Here is a 17461-nt window from a genome sequence, read left to right as displayed (position 1 = left end):
TATGAAGATAGACCCATAAATATTGTTTTAAAACCTAATGACACTAGGGTTTTTTTACATATTGTTTTAAAACTTATTTTATGACTTGAGCATTGAATTGAGCAAGAGTGAAGCTAAGTTCATTTTCTTAAAAATGATGTATGAGAAATCTGTGTTCTCAAGAGAAATGTTTTTACATTTAAGAAAAGAGGAAATACCAATTTCTAAAAGAGTTTATGAGCAGTTTTGAGTATCATCTCATTTAAGAGAAATTTTTTTGAGTAACAATCCCAAAGCTGAGAAAGATGAACTGTTTTCTTGAAAACATAATGAGCTATGTTATTTTCACGACCCGGATTCTGGATTCGAATCGCAACCGGCGTCGTTGACCTCTCAGAGGTCGCAGACAAGCCTCTTCTTCCATTCATCACATTCATATAGTTAAATTTGCGGAAATTTTAAAACTTTTTAAACTAATGAAGTATAGATAGACTTCATATACTTCTTACGTACATAAATCATATGCTAAGCTCAAGGTAAAGGACAACCATCTAACAATTGCAGAATCAATTCAAATAAAAGAATAACATATCATAGTAGTTTGCCAAAACGGCCTAATTACAAAGCTTCGAATAAATGTATGAAAGAAACACTAGGGACAACATCCACTAGCTATGTCTAAATACTAATGCTAGACTAAAACTGTAGCATCCTCGAAATCAAGAGGACCTACTAAATGGTCTGAAGAACGTTAAGTCCAAACCGCTACGATGAGTCTTCAATATGCTCTTTGACCTACACCTATAAAAATAGTAAATAGTATAGAGTTAGTACACCACTTGTACTAAGTATGGGTGTATGAACACATACACATAAGGCTATGCATGATCAAGGAAAATTCTTCCCAACAACATGTCATTTCTGCAAAGTGAAGTCACTAGACTTTCCTAATTCGTTAGTTGTGAATAGCGGTATGAATATGATGTATTTTAAAGCATTCAAAGAACGCAACTCATTTTCTACATGATCACAAGACATTAGAATCATCAACATAATTTTAGAACAACTCGGGCGAAGATTTGAGATTTTGATCCTCTTGAACCCGAGAGCTCCTCTTTGTATACTTAGTTTATTTTTCAGTCTTTTTCTTCCTGTTGTTGTGTAGTTCAATAATTCCTTTGGTCCTATGTTTTACTTACAAGTGCAATAATTCATTGTAGTGCATACCCACAATGAATCAAGTAAGTAATTCAAGAGATTAAGGAAATGATTTAACTACAATTTGGGGCATGAAATCTTCATAATCTAATCTTTAGTGATTATTCTAATTATTGTATTATTAGTCTAATATAAGAAGTCATTATAAGCCAATCTTATTTGGCAAAGATCCTTTTTCAATTATATAAAGTCATTATAAGTCAATTTATTTAGCTTTATCATTTTCATAACATGAGGATTCATTATTAGCTATGCCCTTTTCTTATTCTAACCTTTTCTGGACATGATTTGACTATCCTTACAACAAGTCATTCATTACTTCAATTATTCATTAGTACTTCGTAAGTCAGTCTCTATTGGCTATACCACTTATTTCATCATTTTCATGTTAGAGAAGTTATGAAATTTTGATTTGCTATTATGTTTCTACTCCCCTTTATTGGCATCATGTAAAAAGTCATTATAAGCCAATCTTATTTGGCTGAAACTTCATTGGTATTGATATTGGCAATTGGCATTCTTAAGCTCTTACTTTCATAGCTCACTTTGAACATACATTCCATCATCTTTCTTTCTTGCTTTCTTAGAGACATCTTAGAAGTAAGACCATACGAGCTAACATGAAATCCAGTGTCTTCTCCACATCGAAAAGAGGTGATTCACCGGTTAAAATGAATCTAGATCATGTGATCTACTCATGAAATCCAATGTCTGCCCCACACCGAAAAGGGGTTATTCCCGGCTAAGTCTAATCCGTATCAAGTGTTTACTCCACAATGAAAAGGACTGGCTCACGGCTATAGTGAACCAAGAACATTATTTTGATCATTAACCGACATAGATCTTGTGAGATAAACATGAAATTCAGTGTCTTCCCCACAACGAAAACAGGTGATCTCACTGGCCAATGTGAGATCGAAACATACCTAGGTCTTTTAGGTGGAAACCAGAGGCTAGTTCCTATATTGGCTACACATAGTTCGAAAACTAGGGACTTAAGGAGATTACTTATCCACCTCGGTGGTAGCCTCTTCTCATGAGATTTATACTTGCAAGCACATGCTCATAGCTAGTCTATCTGTGCTTTGCTCACTTTCATTATCTTCTTATCTATTAGAGTTGACTCAAACATTATGGAAGATTGCTTCTAGATTGAGATTTACTTACTCTATTGATGACTTGTCATCATTTTCTTTACCTTGATGAAATGTGAATTGTCCTTACATAACATCTTTGGTGTTAATGAGACTTGTCTCACATGTTCTAACACTTTCATTCGTGAGTATTTCTAACATAGCAGCTTACGTGTAAGTGAGGCTTATATCACTTCATTTAACACCTCATTTTGGTCACTTTCTTAACTTAGACATCTTTAGTTAAGTTGTTACTCATGTTACTTACTTACTTTCATTTAGTAGCTTCATATCATCGTTTATGAACGATGAGCACTTCATTCAATGAGTTGCATATGTTCATAGTTCAATCTTGTAGAGCATGTTGGGAGTTGTCCAATGAATGGCATGCCCTTGGATATGGATTCATTGAATTAGTTTAGAAGTGTTTGAGTTGTCATTTCATTATTTTGGCTACACAAGATTGGCATATGATTAGTATTGGCTTAAACAATTGGGTATAGATTACATAGCCTTCTTTGTTGGCTTAAGCTAATTTTCATGTTCAACATGTTGAAGTTTTTATACAGCATACGTTAGCCAATATTTTAGTTATTTAACATAATATTATAGTCAATTCCCTACAACTTATTTGACAATGTAGTGTTGTGCAATTTATTGGCATAAGACAGACAATTCATTCAAACATGATTTCATAGAGATTTTTTAAGTCAATCTTAGTTCATGACTTTAAGCATAACTTTTAAAACATCTTGGACAACATCATATTAACATTTTATGAATATAACATCTTCATAAAGTCACATTAACAACAAGTAAGCATTCAGACGAACACATCAACACTTAAGCTGGAGATAACTTAGCATTACTTTGTTCTTAAATTCACGATAAACACTTAACATCATACGATTAAAATTTCCTAGGTTCATAATTCAAGAACCCTACACATTAAGTTCAGTCAGAACCACATACAAACAATATGATCAAGACTAATCTATACAACATATAAATCGTAACAAGGATACTAGGGAAAAGGAAAGTTCGACGAGAATTTCGGGAAAACAGCCCTAGTTTCAAGATCTCATGGATTACGATGATGGAAAGTACTCTTGGAGAAATAATTCTAGGAGAGAAATCTGTACCTTAAGTATAACTTAATCTACGAAGACCACCTTGAACAAAAACTTGGAGAAACCTTGAAATCGCCTAGAACGTCTATGAACTTTCTGCCTCTTTCTTTCATTCATTTTAGCGTTGTGTTCTATGAATATTTGATCGTGAGTTTTAGGTTTATAAAATGATATTGACTCATTCAAATAAGGCTTAATAAGTTAATTAAATAAATTCATTAATTAATTACTAAAAAGCTCCTCCTAGATTGACTAGAACTAGGAAAACATAACACTTAACCAAATCTGAAATTTTTCCTAAGAATTTCATTTTGCCCATTTAAATTGATTAATTATATGACTAATTTAATTAATTAAGGGACCTAGGGTAATTACTAAAGTACCCCTAAGTCATTGGAACCATAACTAACCCTTTTGGACCATCCTAGGTTAAGTACTAGGATGTTTCTTGAGTTATACTCGGTTAGTGTAAGGATTTATGTTTGACCCCTTTAATTTGATTAATTAAATGTCTAATTTAATTAATTAAGTTACCTAGGATAATTACAAAAGTACCCTTAAGTCGTTATAACCATAACTCACCCTTTGGACCATCCTAGGTTAGGTACAAGGTTGTCTTTTTCTTGTCTTAACCGAAATCTGGAAATTGCTTTATGATTTCGATTTTGCCCTTTCAAATTAATTAATTAAGTAACCTAGGGTAATTACAAAAGAACCCTACACATTAAGTTCAGTCAGAACCACATACAAACAATATGATCAAGACTAATCTATACAACATATAAATCGTAACAAGGATACTAGGGAAAAGGAAAGTTCGACGAGAATTTCGGGAAAACAGCCCTAGTTTCAAGATCTCATGGATTACGATGATGGAAAGTACTCTTGGAGAAATAATTCTAGGAGAGAAATCTGTACCTTAAGTATAACTTAATCTACGAAGACCACCTTGAACAAAAACTTGGAGAAACCTTGAAATCGCCTAGAACGTCTATGAACTTTCTGCCTCTTTCTTTCATTCATTTTAGCGTTGTGTTCTATGAATATTTGATCGTGAGTTTTAGGTTTATAAAATGATATTGACTCATTCAAATAAGGCTTAATAAGTTAATTAAATAAATTCATTAATTAATTACTAAAAAGCTCCTCCTAGATTGACTAGAACTAGGAAAACATAACACTTAACCAAATCTGAAATTTTTCCTAAGAATTTCATTTTGCCCATTTAAATTGATTAATTATATGACTAATTTAATTAATTAAGGGACCTAGGGTAATTACTAAAGTACCCCTAAGTCATTGGAACCATAACTAACCCTTTTGGACCATCCTAGGTTAAGTACTAGGATGTTTCTTGAGTTATACTCGGTTAGTGTAAGGATTTATGTTTGACCCCTTTAATTTGATTAATTAAATGTCTAATTAAATTAATTAAGTTACCTAGGATAATTACAAAAGTACCCTTAAGTCGTTATAACCATAACTCACCCTTTGGACCATCCTAGGTTAGGTACAAGGTTGTCTTTTTCTTGTCTTAACCGAAATCTGGAAATTGCTTTATGATTTCGATTTTGCCCTTTCAAATTAATTAATTAAGTAACCTAGGGTAATTACAAAAGAACCCTACACATTAAGTTCAGTCAGAACCACATACAAACAATATGATCAAGACTAATCTATACAACATATAAATCGTAACAAGGATACTAGGGAAAAGGAAAGTTCGACGAGAATTTCGGGAAAACAGCCCTAGTTTCAAGATCTCATGGATTACGATGATGGAAAGTACTCTTGGAGAAATAATTCTAGGAGAGAAATCTGTACCTTAAGTATAACTTAATCTACGAAGACCACCTTGAACAAAAACTTGGAGAAACCTTGAAATCGCCTAGAACGTCTATGAACTTTCTGCCTCTTTCTTTCATTCATTTTAGCGTTGTGTTCTATGAATATTTGATCGTGAGTTTTAGGTTTATAAAATGATATTGACTCATTCAAATAAGGCTTAATAAGTTAATTAAATAAATTCATTAATTAATTACTAAAAAGCTCCTCCTAGATTGACTAGAACTAGGAAAACATAACACTTAACCAAATCTGAAATTTTTCCTAAGAATTTCATTTTGCCCATTTAAATTGATTAATTATATGACTAATTTAATTAATTAAGGGACCTAGGGTAATTACTAAAGTACCCCTAAGTCATTGGAACCATAACTAACCCTTTTGGACCATCCTAGGTTAAGTACTAGGATGTTTCTTGAGTTATACTCGGTTAGTGTAAGGATTTATGTTTGACCCCTTTAATTTGATTAATTAAATGTCTAATTAAATTAATTAAGTTACCTAGGATAATTACAAAAGTACCCTTAAGTCGTTATAACCATAACTCACCCTTTGGACCATCCTAGGTTAGGTACAAGGTTGTCTTTTTCTTGTCTTAACCGAAATCTGGAAATTGCTTTATGATTTCGATTTTGCCCTTTCAAATTAATTAATTAAGTAACCTAGGGTAATTACAAAAGAACCCTACACATTAAGTTCAGTCAGAACCACATACAAACAATATGATCAAGACTAATCTATACAACATATAAATCGTAACAAGGATACTAGGGAAAAGGAAAGTTCGACGAGAATTTCGGGAAAACAGCCCTAGTTTCAAGATCTCATGGATTACGATGATGGAAAGTACTCTTGGAGAAATAATTCTAGGAGAGAAATCTGTACCTTAAGTATAACTTAATCTACGAAGACCACCTTGAACAAAAACTTGGAGAAACCTTGAAATCGCCTAGAACGTCTATGAACTTTCTGCCTCTTTCTTTCATTCATTTTAGCGTTGTGTTCTATGAATATTTGATCGTGAGTTTTAGGTTTATAAAATGATATTGACTCATTCAAATAAGGCTTAATAAGTTAATTAAATAAATTCATTAATTAATTACTAAAAAGCTCCTCCTAGATTGACTAGAACTAGGAAAACATAACACTTAACCAAATCTGAAATTTTTCCTAAGAATTTCATTTTGCCCATTTAAATTGATTAATTATATGACTAATTTAATTAATTAAGGGACCTAGGGTAATTACTAAAGTACCCCTAAGTCATTGGAACCATAACTAACCCTTTTGGACCATCCTAGGTTAAGTACTAGGATGTTTCTTGAGTTATACTCGGTTAGTGTAAGGATTTATGTTTGACCCCTTTAATTTGATTAATTAAATGTCTAATTAAATTAATTAAGTTACCTAGGATAATTACAAAAGTACCCTTAAGTCGTTATAACCATAACTCACCCTTTGGACCATCCTAGGTTAGGTACAAGGTTGTCTTTTTCTTGTCTTAACCGAAATCTGGAAATTGCTTTATGATTTCGATTTTGCCCTTTCAAATTAATTAATTAAGTAACCTAGGGTAATTACAAAAGAACCCTACACATTAAGTTCAGTCAGAACCACATACAAACAATATGATCAAGACTAATCTATACAACATATAAATCGTAACAAGGATACTAGGGAAAAGGAAAGTTCGACGAGAATTTCGGGAAAACAGCCCTAGTTTCAAGATCTCATGGATTACGATGATGGAAAGTACTCTTGGAGAAATAATTCTAGGAGAGAAATCTGTACCTTAAGTATAACTTAATCTACGAAGACCACCTTGAACAAAAACTTGGAGAAACCTTGAAATCGCCTAGAACGTCTATGAACTTTCTGCCTCTTTCTTTCATTCATTTTAGCGTTGTGTTCTATGAATATTTGATCGTGAGTTTTAGGTTTATAAAATGATATTGACTCATTCAAATAAGGCTTAATAAGTTAATTAAATAAATTCATTAATTAATTACTAAAAAGCTCCTCCTAGATTGACTAGAACTAGGAAAACATAACACTTAACCAAATCTGAAATTTTTCCTAAGAATTTCATTTTGCCCATTTAAATTGATTAATTATATGACTAATTTAATTAATTAAGGGACCTAGGGTAATTACTAAAGTACCCCTAAGTCATTGGAACCATAACTAACCCTTTTGGACCATCCTAGGTTAAGTACTAGGATGTTTCTTGAGTTATACTCGGTTAGTGTAAGGATTTATGTTTGACCCCTTTAATTTGATTAATTAAATGTCTAATTAAATTAATTAAGTTACCTAGGATAATTACAAAAGTACCCTTAAGTCGTTATAACCATAACTCACCCTTTGGACCATCCTAGGTTAGGTACAAGGTTGTCTTTTTCTTGTCTTAACCGAAATCTGGAAATTGCTTTATGATTTCGGTTTTGCCCTTTCAAATTAATTAATTAAGTAACCTAGGGTAATTACAAAAGTATCCCTAATTTTTTAGGACCATAACCAACCTCTTGGACAATCCTAGGTTAGGTACTAGGTTGTCTCTCAACTAGTTACTACGTTAGTATCACCCAATTAAGTCTTAGGTTGTCGGGTGTACTAGGTAATTTATTTTGTTTTTCCTAGGTTATTTAGTTATTTAGGGAAGTAGGTTAGATTCTAGAATTAGTTAGAGAGCTATTCCCCACATGGGTGAACCCATGTGCACGCCTGCCCCCTAACTACCTTAACCAAATTCGGTTAGGGTGGTCCCCTTTTGGCCGTTTCCTCCACATGCATTGCACATGGGTTGGTTGTAATCTCCTAATTAACTATTCTTGATGTCCTATTTTGAACATTTACTCATCGTCCGAAGGATCCTCACTATGTCTTTGGGCACTACTTAATCTACATGATCTTTTTAATTGATCATATGTCATGGTGTCTAGGCTTGACACTTGGATGCCTCATACCCAAAGTGTTGATATGGTTGAATACAGAAATTTAGCTTAGGGTCTTCCTTGCAGGTACATTTCTTAGAAAAGCTTGGATCATGTTATGCTTATTTGGGTATATATAGAAATTGGCTAACACTCCTTACCCAATTTTCTATACAATGCCCAATATTTTTCAATATTAGGCATTGGGACGCCTATGTACCCCCTAATGCGCATTCTTAATGACCTATTGGTTGTTTACAAGACATGTAATTTTTCGAAATGTTACATTATCCCCCCTCCCCCTTAGGAACATCATCCCTGAATGACACTACACATCATTTAACACAAAGAGGGTGATTTTCGAAAGTTACTTCAACATGCTTAACTTTTCTCTTTTGTGAATATCTGATTCATATTTTTTTGGATTATGCATAACATTCAAGCTTATCTTTAGCTTCATATTTGAGATTGAGGAACTTCATTCTCAATCGCACTTAACTTAATGCACGTTACAACTCATGCAACACAAAATCTGGTCTACACTATACAAAAAATGCAACATGAATGCAAACATGAACTCATCTTAACTCATATATTGCAAGTATAAAACACACGATTATGGACTTACAATACCAAAATCGACTAATGCACAAAAAACTTAGAGTTTCATAACAAAACCAGACTTAGGAAAAGTATATCTAAGCTCAGGAACTGAACAAGTGAGGGTAATGGGATCGAATATCGGCCTCGGCCTCCCATGTTGCTCTCTCAACAAGGTGGTTCCTCTATAATACCTTTACGGTGGCAACCTCCTTGTTCCTCAGCCGCTTCACTTGGCGATCTAAAATATCAACTGGAACCTCTTCATATGAAAGGTTCTCATCAACTTCTAACCCCTTAGATAACATCTTATTGACTTTAAGATTAGAACTATTTGTCTTGTTGGATTTGAACCACGCCCTTCCCATTTCAACTCTAACTCATTTGGCAACTGAAACCTTACTACCCTGTTTCGATTAGTCTATGGTAGCATAACACTTTATGGAGAAAATTAATACCTTAGCCATATCCTTGAGTTGGTATGCAACCAACTTAGCCTTCTCCTCTTCATTAGTAATCATAAAAGGCTTTTAGAATTTACCATGCATTCACCTCCATGAAAACAACCACACTCACCACACGTCTTTCGTTCATGCTGGGCATTTCCATTATGGCCCCATCTTGGGAAGACCAGATTTTGAGTTTGGCGCCTTAGATCATTCCGTCATCCTAATTCTTGTGTGTATTCTTCTACGAGTTCACACAAGAAGGAAGTTAGATACTTAGAATGACACAAAGTGTCAAAGCTCTAGATAGCACGATAAAGAGTAGAAGAAGGGAAGATTTCCTATCACCGCGTAGTCTCTAAGTCATGATTGTGGCTCGCTTCACAATCATAAGTTATAAACTACGTAACGTGATTGATTTGAGCTTTAGTTCCTAGGTAATTTAACCTCATTCTCTGATACCAAGTTTGTCACGACCGGAATTCTGGAATCCAAATCGCAACCGGCATCGTTGACCTCTTTGAGGTCGCAGACAAGCCTTTTCTTGCATTCATCACATTCATCTAGTTAAATTTGCGGAAAATTTAAAACTTTTTAAGCTAATAGTATACATAGAAATATACTTCTTACGTGGATACATCATATACTAAGCTCAAGGTAAAGGACAACCATCTAACAATTGCGGAATCAATTCAAATCAAAGAATAACATAACATAGTAGTTTGCCAAAACGGCCTTATTACAAAGCTTAGAATAAATGTATGAAAGAAACGCTAGGGACAACATCCATTATCTATGTCTAATTACTAATTCTAGACTAAAATTGTAGCATCATCGAAATCAAGAGGACGTACCAAATGGTCTGGAGAACGCTGAGTCCAAACCGCTGCGATGAGTCTTCAATTCGCTCTCTAACCTGAACATATAAAAAGAGTAAATTTCATAGGGTTAGTACACCACTTATACTAAGTATGGGTGTATGCGCACATACACATAAGGCAATGCATGATCAAGGAAAGTTCTTCCTAAACAACATGCAATTTCTGGAAAGTGGAGTCACTAGACTTTCCTAATTTGATAGTTGTGAATTGCGGTATGAATATGATGTATTATAATGCATTAAACGCGCACAACTCATTTTATATTTGATCACAAGAAATTAGAATGATCAACATAATTTTAAAACAACTCGGGCGAAAATTTGAGATTTTGATTCTCTTAAACCCGAGAGCTTCTCTTTGTATATTAAGTTTATTTTTCAGTCTTTTTCTACTTCTTGTTGTGTAGTTCAATAATTCCTTTGGTCCTATGTTTTACTTACATATTCAATGATTCATTGTAGTCCCACACCCACAATGAATCAAGTAAGTAATTCAAGAGATTAAGGGATTGATTTAACTACAATTTGGGCATGAAATCTTCATAATCCAGTCTTTAGTGACTATTCCTATTATTGTATTATTGGCCTAATAAAGAAGTCATTATATGTCAATCATATTTGGCTAAGATCCTTTGTAAATTATTTTAAGTCATTATAATCCAATTTATTTGGCTTTATCATTTTCATAACAGGAGGATTCAGTATTAGCTATGCCCTTTTCTTATTGTAAACTTCATTGGACATGATTTGACTATCTTTACAACAAGTCATTCATTATATCAAGTATTCATTAATACTTCATACGCCAGTCTTTATTGGCTATGCCACTTATTTCATCATTTTCATGTTAGAGAAGTTATGAAGTTTTGATTTGCTATTATGTTTCTACTTGCTTTCATTGGCATCATATAAGAAGTCATTATAAGCCAATATTATTTGGGTTTGCCCATAATTTGCGGAAACTTCATTGCTATTGATATTGGTAATTGACATTCTTAAGATGTTACTTTCATAGCTCACTTTGAATATACGTTCCTTCATCTTTCTTTCTTGCTTCTTAGAGACATCTTAGAAGTAAGATCATGCGAGCTAACATGAAATCCAGTGTCTTCTCCACACCGAAAAGAAGTGATTCACCGGTTAAAATGAATCTAGATCATGTGAGCTACTCATGAAATCCAGTGTCTGCCCCACACCGAAAGGGGTTATTCCCGGCTAAGGCAAATTCGTGTCAAGTGTTTACTCCACACTGAAAAGGAGTGGCTCACGGCTATAGTGAACCAAGAACATTCTTTTGATCATTAACCAACATAGATTATGTGAGCTAAACATGAAATCTGGTGTCTTTCCCACACTGAAAAGAGGTGATCTCATTGGCTAAGGTTAGATCGAAACATACCTAGCTGTCTTAGGTGGAAACAACAGGCTAGTTCCTATGTTGGATAGACATAATTTCAAAGACTAAGGACTTAAGGAGACTACTTATCCACCTCGGTGGTAGCCTCGTCTCATAGGACTTACACGTGTAAGGACACGCTCATAACTAGTCTATTGGTGCTTTGCTCACTTTTATTATCTTCTTATCTTTTAGAGTTTACTCAAACATTATGGAAGCTTGCTTCTAGATTGATATTTATTTACTCTATTAATGACTTTTCATCCTTTTCTTTACATTCATGAAATGTGAATTGTCCATACATAACATCTATGATGTTAATGAGATTGGTCTCACACGTTCTAACACATTCATTCGTGAGTATTATTAACATAGTAGCTTACGTGTAAGTGAGGCTTATATCACTTCATTTAACACCTCATTTTGTTCACTTTCTTAACTTAGACATCTTTAGTTATGTTATTACTCACATTACTTGCTTACTTTCGTTTAGTAGCTTCATATCATCATTTATGGATGATGAGCACTTCATTCAATGAGTTGCATATGTTCATTGTTCAATCTTTTAGAGCATGTGGGGAGTTGTCCAATGAATGGCATGCCCTTGGATGTGGATTCATTGAATTAGTTTAGAAGTGCTTGAGTTGTCATTTCATTATTTTGGCTACACAAGATTGGCATATGATTGTTATTACAATTGGGTATAGATTACATAACCATCTTTGTTGGAATAAGCCAATTTTCATGTTCAACATGCTTAAGTTTTTATACGTTATAAATTAGCCAATATTTTAGTTATTTAACATAATATTATATCCAATTCCCTACAACTTATTTTACAATGTAGTGTTATACAATTTATTGGCATAAGACATGCAATTCATTCAAACGTGATTTCATGGAGATCTCTTAAGTCAATCTTAGTCGTGACTTTAAGAATAACGTTTTTAAACATCTTGGACAACATCATATTAACATTTGATGAATATAACATCTTCAAAAAGTCACATTAACAGCAAGTAAGCATTCGGACGAACACATCAACAGTTAAATATTTTAGGACATAACTAAGCATCACATTGTTCTTAAATTCACGTAATAAACACTTAACATCATACGATTACAATTTCCTAGGTTCATTCGACATTTATAATTTAAGAAATCTACACATTAAGATCATCTAGCACCACATACTAACAACATGATCAAGACTAATCTATATAACATATAAATCGTAAAAAGGATACTAGAAAGTTCAATGAGAACTTCGGGAAAACAGCCCTAATTTCGAGATCTCATGGATTACGACGATGGAAGTACTCTTGGAGAAAGAATTTCAGGAGAGAAACTCATACCTTAAGTAGAACTTAATCTACGAAGACCACCTTGAATAAAAACTTAGAGAAACCTCGAATTCGACTAAAATGTCTATGAACTTTCTACCTCTTTCTTTCGTTCATTTTAGTGTTGTGTTCTCTGGGTGTTTGATCGTGAGTTTTAGGCTTATGAAATGATCTTGACTCATTCAAAAAAGGCTTAATAAGTTAATTAAATGAATAAATAAATAAATTACCAAAAATCCCCTACTAGATTGACTAGAACTAGGAAAACACAACACTTAGTCAAATTTGAAATTTTTCCGAAGAATTTCATTTTGCCCCTTTAAATTAATTAATTAAATGTCTAATTTAATTAATTAATGGACCTAGGGTAATTACTATAATACCCCTAAGTCATTGGAACTATAACTAACCCTTTTGAACCATCCTAGGTTAAGGACTAGGATGTTTCTTGAGTTATACTCGGTTTAACCCCTTTAGGTTAATTAATTAAATGGCTAATTTAATTAATTAAGTTACGTAGGGAAATTAATAAAGTACCCTTAAGTCGTTATAACCATAAATCATCCTTTGGACCATCCTAGGTTAGGTACTAGGCTGTCTTTTTCTTGTCTTAACCGAAATCTGGAAATTGCTTTGTGATTTCAGTTTTGCCCTTTTAAATTAATTAATTAAGCTGCTAAATTAATTAATTAAGTAATCTAGGTTAATTACTAAAGTATCCCTAAATTGTTAGGACCATAACCAACCCTTTGGACAATCATAGGTTAGGTACTAGGTTGTCTCTTTAACTAGTTACTAGGTTAGTGTCACCAATTAAGTCTTAGGTTGTTGGGTGTACTAGGTAATTTATTTTTGTTTTTTCTAGGTTAGGTAGTTAGTTATGGCAATAGGTTAGAGTTTAAAATTAGTTAGAGAGCTAGGCCCCACATGGGTGAACCCATGTGCACGCCTTTCCCCCAACTACCTTAACCAAATTTTGTTAGGGTGGTCCCCTCTTGGTCGTTTCTCCCACATGTTTTTCCCATGTGCTTGCACATGGGTTGGTCCTACTTTCCTAACTAAGTATACTTGATTTCCTATTTGGAATATTTACTTACTGTCGTAAGGATCCTCACTATGTCCTTGGACACTGCTTAATATACATGATCATTTTAATTGATCATGTGTCATGATATCTAGGCTTGACACTTGGATGCCTCATACCCAAAGTGTTGATATGGTTGATATAGTTGAATACAGAATTTTAGCTTAGGGTCTTCCTTGCAAGTACATTTCTTGAACAAGCTTGGATCATGTTATGCTTATTTGGGTATATATAGAAATTGGCTAACACTCCTTAGCCAATTTTCTATACAATCCCCAATATTTTTCAACATTGGGCATTGGGACGCCTATGTATCCCCAATACGCATTCTTAAAGGCCTATTGGTTGTTCACTAGACATGTAATTTTTTGAAATATACAATTATATTTTGGGAGTAGTATTGAGTACTGATATGGGGAAGAGTTCCAACACCTCACAACTCCTGTAAACCATGTAGCCAGCATGGGTAAAAACGGTCATACTTTTTAGATGATTCTTTTATTGTTTTTTTAGAATAGAATAGTGGATCAACTTGGAGTTCTATACCCCGACAAAGTATATCATAGTTCTGATAGTGTGGGCTAGACGATGTATCATCACATAGCTCATAATGATGGTTTTCGATTAGAGAATCTCCCAAGCAGAGTTCATTTAATATTTTTGCATACAAACAGATTTATATTGTATTTTCTAATCCATTGAGTTGTTTTCTATTGTTTTAAAGATTTTCTTTATACTACATTACTTCTATTGTTTTATATTGAAATGAGGTTGAGTTGAGTTGAGTTGAGTTGAGATAAGATAAGTGTTTCTTCAATTCTAGTTTAAATTTATGTCATGTTTTAAATTCCCCTCACATGCTTGTACAATATTCCATGTACTGACATCATTTGACCTGCATCTTTTATTATGCAAAAACAGGTAATCAAGATCAACAACCAGCACTTCGTTGATCTATTTGAGTTTCAGAGTTGTTTGGTTAGCTGCTCTGCTTTCGGAGGATCCCTTCTTTATATTTTTCAGTATTTCAGTTTGTTAGAATGACCGGGGGTCTTGTCCCGTCATCTCTCATAGTATTAGAGGCTTCATAAATTGATAGATACTAGTTCATGAGTCTTTTCATTTTCAGTTGGTTATGTTAAGACTTGAGTTGCCTCTTTGGCTAGTTGAATGTTTTATTTCTAAAATATTCTAAGTTCATTTACACAGTTGAGTAAAGTTGTGTGTTTTGAGTTCATCTTTTGTTTATGAGTAAGTCTTCTGCTAATAGTTAAGCCAAGTCAAGAGTTTGCTTAGGGACAACAAGAGTGTCAGTCACACTCTAGTGTAGGCTCGGGGTGTGACAATAGTGTCCAACATGAATTATGTCACATAGGATTCATGTGTGTACTTGTTCGACTTTCTATAAGTTTAAGTATTTATTTATAATACACACCCAAAGTTGAAGCACACAAAAGTAAAAAAAGTTACGTTAAAGAGCATATTTATGCATTATGCCTTTAATTTTTAATTGTTTACTAGGTTTGATAATTTCTAATCCATGTAAAAAAATTGATTTTATTTTACTTAAATAATATATTCAATGAGACTCATAAATGATCTTATTTCAAAAAAAATCACAAGAAATAAATTATTTAATTGATTTTAGTAAACTCGATTAGGGAAAAAAAATACTTGATTAGAGTAAATAAAATTAAAAAATATATTAAAATATGTCTTAAAAATAAGTATTGTGTATGTTAGTATGTTACTATGAGTTATGTGTTCTTAGTTGAATATGCTTTACAAAAAAAAAAATAGATTTAATTCACAACCTGCTCTATTTTTTATTTTATTTTTTTTAAAAAAAGATCTAACGGTGGTAAAATAACCTGCAACGCTGAGGACTAGGAAGACAACTTGTGGAGAAAGGAAGCCAAGTCTATACAAAATTAACAGCGTTTTAAAAGTTTCCGAAAACAATGGACCCTTTAAAATCGGAACACAAAAATGGATGAATAATATAGTATTCAAGAATAACTAATAGGAATAAGAAGAATCCAAATCCAAGGAAAATAAAGGAATAAGGCAACATGTATGTGAAAACGTAATCTTAGGGATGAAAATGGTGAATTTAATAAAATTTCAAAAAAGAAGTTGAATCTCTTCCTAAAATTCCTCCCTAACCCACTTTTTTATCAATATATAAATGCCTTCTCTAAATACTTTTTCCCTCCATTCACTCCCACAAATATTTTGATTCATTCTTTTCCAACACTAACACTTCAAATTCTAATTTTCTTTTACTATTATACCCTTTTTAAAACTATTTATTTTATCCTTCGCCATTGAAATGGAAGAGTGTAAAACTGAGAAAATCAGTACCAAGCGATCCAGAGAGGATCCGGATTCGGATCCGTACTCGACCGAGTCAAAGCGAGTTCACACAGTGACCGAGTCGAACCGAGTTAACTCGGACTCGACGGAGGTGAAGCAGATCAGAGAAGAAATATTGGATATTTTAGATGAACAGGAGATTATAACTGACCGTTTACAGGAGGTTGAAGATCTGGATTCGGTGATTAAGAGCTTTGAAGAAGAGATTGTTCATCCGTCAATTCAACAAACTAATCTCGATTCCGTTGATTCTCAACCAGACCTCGGCTATCTTCTAGAAGCTTCGGATAACGAGCTCGGTCTTCCTCCTACCGTTTTATCTTCCGATGACAATGTTAACGCCGAAAACAACTTGCCAGAGAACGAGAACGTCGCTGGATCGAAGAATGTAATTGAATTTGAAAAGGAGTTGCTTCCAAGTCACGAACTCGGATTGGTTGATTACCAGGAGTCACTGGAATTATCCCAGCGAGCGGAGTCCATGCTCGCTTAAGTTTTTTATTTTTTTATTTACAGTATTCAATATTTACATTGAAACTTGATTATTCGAATTCGAAATTATAAGGAGCAGCACTATAACACATGGTGCATGTGTAAACTGTTTTGTAGGCTGATGAGAAATTGTGAGGAATATAAATTAGATAAGTGACCATTTTGGGTACTACATTAGTTTTAAAATTTGGAAGTCCAATGTATCTTTTGATTGATTTTTCATAATTTAAACGTGGTTTATTAAAACACAAAATAACTATTGAAATATGATGTGTGATTTTCAATTTATAAANATATATATATATATATATATATATATATATATATATATATATATATAAATTATGAGAAAATTAATCTACTTATTTTATACAAAATAAAAGGTAAAATATACATAAATAACTAACTCATATATAAATACTATTATAATTAATCTATATATTACAAATACTTAAATTACTCCAACCAACTACCAAACAATCCATAAAGGTTTAATATCAATTTCTTACTTATTTTGCTTATGCGAAGATCCAAACAATAAAATTCTTTTTGCATTATTGATAATTAATTCATATATCCCAGTTAGTGTGATACTTTTCCTGTATG

The 17461-nt window shown here is 33.1% G+C and overlaps 1 protein-coding gene across 1 annotated transcript in view; it reads right to left on the bottom strand.

Annotated features, from left to right (window-relative positions):
• Positions 1-647: 647 nt before the first annotated feature.
• The window catches only part of LOC114075167, a 22007-nt gene continuing 5193 nt past the window's right edge, over positions 648-17461 (bottom strand). Inside the window, exons 2-3 of the mRNA XM_027913464.1 lie at positions 10139-10200; positions 648-780 (exon numbers count right to left, since the gene is read on the bottom strand). Coding sequence (XP_027769265.1) covers positions 699-780; positions 10139-10200 — 144 coding nt within the window. The 3' untranslated portion in view covers positions 648-698. The remainder of the gene's footprint in view (positions 781-10138; positions 10201-17461) is intronic.

This window comes from Solanum pennellii, chromosome 12 (assembly GCF_001406875.1).
Source record: "Solanum pennellii chromosome 12, SPENNV200".
Lineage (NCBI taxonomy): Eukaryota > Viridiplantae > Streptophyta > Magnoliopsida > Solanales > Solanaceae > Solanum > Solanum pennellii.
This window is presented reverse-complemented; position numbering and strand designations above follow the sequence as displayed.